This window comes from Cololabis saira, chromosome 8 (genome assembly GCF_033807715.1).
Source record: "Cololabis saira isolate AMF1-May2022 chromosome 8, fColSai1.1, whole genome shotgun sequence".
NCBI lineage: Eukaryota > Metazoa > Chordata > Actinopteri > Beloniformes > Belonidae > Cololabis > Cololabis saira.
In genome coordinates this window covers 33,327,472-33,335,006 of record NC_084594.1, presented here as the reverse complement: position 1 = coordinate 33,335,006, position 7,535 = coordinate 33,327,472, and the positions used below count along the sequence as shown (strand labels likewise).

The following is a 7,535-nucleotide window of genomic DNA, read 5'->3' as shown; positions in this document are numbered from 1 at the left end:
ATCCATCAAATTACTATCAAGTGTGTGACATGGGTGTGTCATATTTGACATCTGAACCTTTGGCTCGTGAATACAGATCTTCAGAAAGCCCTGATGAAACCAAAGTGTGAATCAATCAATCAATCTTCCTTCCTTCCTTCCTTCCTTCCTTCCTTCCTTCCTTCCTTCCTTCCTTCCTTCCTTCCTTCCTTCCAGTTCTGACATAAAAGCACCCGAAACCAGCCTTTGTAAAAATGATGTTCCTTTTAATCAGCCACACTCAGGGATGTGCACACTCTATCCCATCCAAGGTCACGGGATCTTTAGATAATCTGCTATTAAGCAAGAGACACAGTACACTAGGTCTGACAGCCAGCCGGAGGAAATAAAACATCCTGAGACTGTCACCTCCTCCAAATCTCACTTTAAAAACACACCTGTTCAGACAGACATTCTATTTAATTTTGCCCTTGCGTGCCCTGAACGGCGCCTATAGATAAAATGTATTATTATTTATTAATATTATTATTACCACCATTAACATATACAATCAGTTGCAAAAAAGCATTGCGGTTCCATCAATAGACCCAAAATTGAAAAAGTGGGAAGGATAATATGCTGTGTTTAAATTTACATTCTTCTTTCTTTGCAAACAGCATGAACCCAGTATGAATACTATGTATGTACTGTATATACATATATATAATTCTGCATTTCTTACAACATACTCACTCTTTGTTTGCTCTGACTGGTTGGCCTGTAACCAGGAGTAATTTTATATCAACGTTTCCAAAAGCTGTGAAAAGTAAATATTCAGCGTCCTCCAAATGAGAATTTTGTCATCTCTGACCTGGTCAGGAAAGCTCTGTTTGTTCCCCTTGTCCTGATGCCCTTGAATTTCCCCTCGCTGAGATGTCATCAGGGTTACAAAGGAATGGTGCGTGGCTAATCAGTGTGCTCCAAAAGAAAGAAAGAAAGAAAGAAAGAATGGAAATGGGACCTAAAGTGAGTAACATAAGACAATACATGAGGACTAGTTTTATCTGGAAAACGCTGCATTACAATTAAATGTGGATGGACTATTTTTAACCCTTTAATGCGCGACATAAGTAAGTAAGTAAGTAAGTACACTTTATTTGTACAGCGCCCTTCACAGATCATGGTCAAAGAGCGCTTCACAGTTACAATAAAAACACAGTTAAAAGATACACACAAGTTTAATACAAGTACATATACAATATACAATACAATACATACAAAGTAATACAAAGAAAAAATCATATTCAATTTATTTTTTAATGGTGTATATTGAAATTAAAAACAACCACCAAATGTGTCTTTAACAGATTCTAAATAATATTATTTGTGTTATTTTGAATGCATTATTTGTCATACATATATATGATTAATGATGATTGAACGATTGATTGAATTTATTAATGTGACCAAACTCTCCACAACAGACTTATAGAATATATGCAACATTTTTCAACAAACGCTGAATGACCAAATCTCCCTGAAGATGTAAACTTTACTCTGTCCCTCCTGCGCTGCTGACCACCTGGTCAAACGTCAGACAAACAAACTACCATTCAGTCTCACAATGATAATCATATAACAATGATAATGATAATTCCCTATATACAGTGGGCCACCAATTGTGCAAGTTATCCCACTTAAAAAGATCTCAACTATGAGAGACAGAATGGGGGGAAATAATCCAGGAAATCACATTTTTTTATTTTTTATTTTTACTGAATTAATAGGTGAATTCCTTGGTAAAATAGGTATTTGGTCACCTAATAACAAGCAAGATTTCTGGCTTTCACAGACCTGTAACTTCTTCTTTAAGAGGCTTCTCTGTCCTCCACTCATTACCTGTATTAATGGCACCTGTTTTAACTGGTTATCAGTATAAAAGACACCTGTGCACAACCTCAAACAGTCACACTCCAAACTACACTATGGCCAAGACCAAAGAGCTGTCAAAGGACGTGAGAAACTACACTGTAGACCTGCACCAGGCTGGGATCGATCTATCGTCCCATTATAGTAAGATATTATTTATTTGCAAATCTCCACAACCCTCCATCCATAATGCATATTTTGTATGCTTGTATATAGAATACCAGCTACCGTTCTATATAGTATTGTTTTTTATCTTTATATTTTTTTTTTTTTTTTGCTTATTCTTCTTCTTCGTTTTTGTACTTGAGCTGTGGACACGAATACATTTCTTCTTGCGGGATCAAAAGTCTTATCTATCTCATGTATTTATGTTTGTTTTTTTTGTTTTTTTTTTCAATTGTATAATACTTTTTTTGTTTTTGCTTTTGTTTTGTTTTTTTGTAATACTGTTTCAAATCTGTTACATCTGGCATTATAGGTTCAGTCTTTTTCTCATATATTTTTTCCAATACAGCGAACCTAAATGATTCACAGTTCCCGCTGACATGATGTTTAAAAGTAAACTTGGATGATTCATGCCACAGGATGGTCAGCCCAGGGATGTCAGGGATGTTGTCAGTGTTTGAAGGAGATAATTGGAGGTCACCACGTCCTCTGCCCCTCTTTTCCCCAAAGGTCATTAGTTTCACCCTTGAGCGCGCACAAACGCATGGGTGGGGCATGCGGGCTGGGAGGAGGGACTTCAAGATTGATAGAAATATTAAAAGAGTGGATGAGGATGTGGAGAATCTCTACAGTAAAATACCTGTGACAGAGTGAGGTACTGAGAAAGCCAGCACTTGATCAACCTGAAAAAAAGCTCTGAGCTTCTGCAGCAACACTAAGTAAGTTGTGTGAACTGAGACAAAGGTAAGAACATTTCCACAAAAATGTACTCTAACTATTCATGAACTGTCAGGTTAAATCTAAATTAAGATCTAACATTTCAAATGGTTTTACTTCCCAGTAGTTCTGTTTCAGCCTGAATATCTTTTAATTACAACCTGTATATTGAGGAAACAGTCCATTTCCAAATGACTGCTTGACGGTATCCAAGTTTACTCATTTTGAATCCAATTTTTTTTTTTTAAAAAGGAAAGGAATTGATTTAACAAATGTGAAGTTAACAATGTCATTCTCAGCGTTTTAAATCATAGTATTACATTGTGGTAACGTGTTTTGCAAATAATGCAAAATATGATTTGAGCGGAAAAGCATCTTCAAGGATGACTTTTCAAAAAGCTATGCCGAACCTCCAGACAGACGACCTGTCCGTGTTTCCCTTCAGGAGACATGTCGCGGCTGGTCTTGCTGCTGGGGCTTCTGGTGTACGTGGGCTCTCAGCTCTCCTCCGCCCAGCACTGGTCCCACGGTTGGTATCCTGGAGGCAAGAGGGAGTTGGACAATTTTGGCAACGCAGAGGTTGGAATAAGTGTGTGTGTGTGTGTACACCAGTGTCCATCATTGTATCTTTCATCAGGCGGTTTTTATTAGGACTGAATAAATGATCGAGCCCTTTAGCCTTTTTTCATAGTCCAAACTTTGTTTCTTCAGGTTTCAGAGGAGATTGAGCTGTGTGAGGCAGGCGAATGCAGCTACCTGAGACCCCAGAGGAGGAATATCCTGAGAAACATTGTTGTAAGAGAAAATATAAATCAGCACAGTCTTTCTGATGCTCTATAAGAATCAGTGTTTCTCTGTAATGTATGGTAGTATTTTCAAGTCAACTATATCATTTGTTGTTCATTCTGTATACCCATAAACTTTGCATTGTACATTTTAACAGGCAGGAGAAAACTAAATCTAAATAAAAAATAAATCAAATAGTTGAACTATTTAACCATACTGAGAGAAGTGTAACTGAATTTAATGTTGTAATAACTTTTCACAGTTGGGTGCTTTGGCCAGAGAGCTCCAGGAGAGGAAATGACAGATTTCCACCTTCCACCTCCTTTCTACCTACAATGACCCTCTTCTTTAATGTGTTCAATTTTTGTAATTCTTTTTGTTCCATGTTTTAGTTATTTAATTTTTTTATTATTGCATTTTTTTTCTTTTCTTGTGACAAATATGAAAATTATATTGTAGCATTGTAAGGTGTTAATTTTGATATTAATGATTGTTTTCTTCTTTAGTGCCAAGAATTAGATGCAAACATGCAAGTGTGTGTAGAGTGAAAAACAAACTAACTCTTACATGTTCAAAGTTAACAATGAAATAATTAGATACCATACATGAAGGGTTAGATAAATGTAGTAAATGATTTTTAATATTGTTTTTAACTCAAATAGTTTGATTCTTACAAATCACAAATGTTAAATGACAGCACTACATCTCACTGCTGGTTACCATTGGTTATCATGTCTTTGTTTTGTTCTTCTTTTGATGAGGATTCTTGTAATTTTTATAACTTTACTTTATGACATTCATGACTCTGTCATTTCTGCAATGTATGTGTTTATTTACTTATTTCTTGAACATCTTTATTTCTTGCAGAGATGTATCTTCATTGTACTGTACATTGATGGCTGTGTAATATTTTTTGACTGGAGTGCTGCAAGCTTCGTATAGGTGTTAAAGGCAACATTTTTTTCATTCAATAAAGGTTACTTGAAATTTAAAACTGAAGTAAAATATTACTGTTGTCTGTTTGGCAACACAAGGGAAGTTTATTTGTACAGCACATTTCATGTCAGAGACAATTCAAAGACAAACGGACATAAATTAAAAAGAATAAAATAAAGGTTGTAGTGCATTATGGTGGATTACTGAAATAGAGCAGTAAATAAAAAGGTTTTCAACCTTAACTTAAAGCAATTGGTAACACTTGTGAGGTAAAGGCGAAACTTTAGTTTCAGAGGTGGGGGGGACACAAGTAGGATGGGTAAATTTGTGCGTGTAGCTGTAGCGTGGATGTGCAGTGGCTTTGTAAGACTGTGTGTGTGTGTGTGTGTGTGTGTGTGTGTGTGTGTGTGTGTGTGTGTGTGAACGCGAACGATCAAACGATTTTAATATGCATTTACTTTTTTTAGACACTTTTTAACTTTTTTGCCCGTTTTGGGAAAATGCTGGATCTGCATTCTTGGCCAGGCTTGATTTTTCATTTTCAAAAGCTTGGGCACAGAAAAAACATAGTATTCCATTGACTCCTTGTTTATAATGGAGCCAAGGAGATTAACAGTACCACTTCTCTTGATCTTAAGGTTTTGTTGCTGAGATGCTGTTCTACAATCACTTTTGGGCTAACGTGGTTGGGTTCCTGCCTGCACTTCTTCTCTTGCGCCTGTCTCCACATATTTCTCCTATGAAATATGAAAATAGATCATGTTCATTCCTTCCTTTCCTTATAAACAAACCAAAATCACCAAACCATTTACAACATATGAACCTACCTGCACTACAGTGCTGCGGCGTAGGTTTACGCGGCGACGCGCACCATACGCTGAACCCTACGGCGTAGGCTCTGCGTCGATTTAACGCGGAACCATAAATGAGGCTTAACACGGAGCAGTTTAGAGCCTCTTTTGTTCTAATCACCGGAGGAAAACTGCTAAGAAGACCCGCGGCCACTGACTGGACTTAAGATAAGGGGACAGTGCTGCTTGCATGCCTTTATTTTTATGATTGTTTGCTGTGGTTCGCCCTCCTGCTCTTCCGTGCATGCTTCGCCTGTCGCTCCCTCTCCGACGCCGCTGTGAGCGTATGGCTGGAGGAGGAGGAGGTTTGGAGGAGGAGCGGAGCAATGATTGACAGGAAAGGGAGAAAAAGAAGCATTTTTCACGGCGCAAAAAATCACTGTAATAAAAAGCCAGGAAAAGAGTACTAGAGTGAAGTTTTTCTTGTTACACTCTTTTAGACACATTTGAGGGATGTTGGCCAAGACTTTTAATAGTGTTAAAAGCATGTTAAAAATGATGTCACAATACCTTTAAGAGTAGTTTTAATGCAAAGTACTTTTCACTTGGAGTAATATTGTTCTAAAGTAACAATACTAATAGCCTTTTCCTGGCAGTTTGTTGTCACCTTCAAGCTCTCTCTCTGTGTGTGTGTGTGTGTGTGTGTGTGTGTGTGTGTGTGTGTGTGTGTGTGTGTGTCTCAGTCTACATCTTAGCTAGCTAGCAACAATAGTGTATAAAGTAACGTTGAGTAATATTTGGCTACTCATCTCTGCACAGCCTACCTGCAACACAGCAGTGCTGCTGCTGCTTTTTTGTCCCGCTGCAAAAATTGATTTAAACTGAGCTGCCGGCTCCTCTTCATTTCTGCTGCTGCCGCGTCCTGGCTGTCTGTCTGTGAAGGCTGATTTATGGTCCGCGTTAAATCGACGCAGAACCTACGCGCACTGTACGTTGCGCGTCGCCGCGTACCCTACGCCGTATGCCCTGCGTCGATTTAACGCGGAACCATAAATCAGCCTTGAGCAGCACTGAGGGGACAGCGGAGAGAGGAGGGGGAGGGAGAGCGGGGCTGCGGGGCCGTCAGTACCTTCGCACAGTGTCTTGACGATTCGCAATTACAGGCTGAGCCTACCGTTAGTTTTTAAACTGTAAAAAGTGGGGGGGACAAAAACCTGATTTTGAAAAGTGGGGGGGACATGTCCCCCCTGTCCCCAGTGGAAATATGACAGCCATAGAACAAGCCACAATTAACTGAGTTTAGTTAAACAAGCAAAAAGAGAGGTGTTATGTTTATAAAAGTAGAAGGTGTTTATTTTTGAAAAGAAAAAAAAGTAAGATGTAATGATAACAGCAAATGAGATTTGCTTTGTATCTGTTATGTGAATACTGCTTATACATCCAGACAGTAGGGGCGCACAGCGTCTGAGCAGACTAACGGAAGAAGGAGACCCGTTAGTCGTCCTGCCTGTAACTGCTTTTCAGAACAACTGCTAGATAAACGTACCTGCATCTTCAAGTAAAGATGTTGTTATTGAAACCCACACCACACAAAAACAATACATCCAGCAGGAACGTAAAGTTACAAATGTAATTTAGTATATTTCACAGTGAATGGTTTATCATTTTGAAGTGTGAGTTTATGTTGCTTAAATGTGTTAATACTTAAGCAGTGTTTTAAAAGTGAGTTTAACTGTAAGCTTTGCCTTTACTCCAGTGTAACTCACATTGTTCAGGTGCCTTCACCATACTGTAAATCACATCTTGTTATCAGAGTTTTTGGATAACATAAGGGATTTAACACAGTAATAGTTTAACTTGTCATTAGTTTTGTGGGAGGAAACCGGAGCACCCGGAAAAAACCCAAGTGTTTTCAAATAAAACTCAATTTAAAACTGTGTCATGTCCGCAGACCCATCCCTTACAGGATTATAAGACACCAGAAACAGAAAATCATCAATATACAATATCACACTCACTTAATTGGGAGCTACACAATGTACACCAGAAAAACAAAATAAATAAATAAAATAAAAAAATAAAATAAAAATACTTAATATTTATTTCTCCCCAACAAAAAACAGAATGGATATTTTCACATATATGTTACTTTTCTTCGTTTATCCCACGCTTTCTCTAAATACATTACATTTAAAGTTTTTTTTTACTGTAGGAGGAAACCGGAGCACCCGGAGAAAACCCAAGTGTTTTCAA

The 7,535-nt window shown here is 37.9% G+C and overlaps 1 protein-coding gene across 3 annotated transcripts; it reads left to right on the top strand.

The window, feature by feature from the left end:
- Positions 1 to 594: 594 nt before the first annotated feature.
- Positions 595 to 3,896, top strand: gnrh2 (gonadotropin-releasing hormone 2). 3 transcript variants are annotated; one of them, XM_061728668.1, is made up of 4 exons: positions 595 to 601; positions 3,218 to 3,348; positions 3,481 to 3,564; positions 3,818 to 3,896. In XM_061728668.1, exons 1-4 carry the CDS (start codon positions 595 to 597, stop codon positions 3,854 to 3,856), a joined length of 261 nt encoding a protein of 86 aa, XP_061584652.1. In that variant the 3' UTR covers positions 3,857 to 3,896. The 3 variants fall into 3 exon arrangements, with proteins under 3 accessions (XP_061584652.1, XP_061584651.1, XP_061584650.1); XM_061728667.1 differs by lacking the exon at positions 595 to 601 and adding an exon at positions 914 to 920; XM_061728666.1 differs by lacking the exon at positions 595 to 601 and adding an exon at positions 2,701 to 2,796 and having other exon boundaries at positions 3,215 to 3,348.
- The last annotated feature ends 3,639 nt before the right edge of the window (positions 3,897 to 7,535 follow it).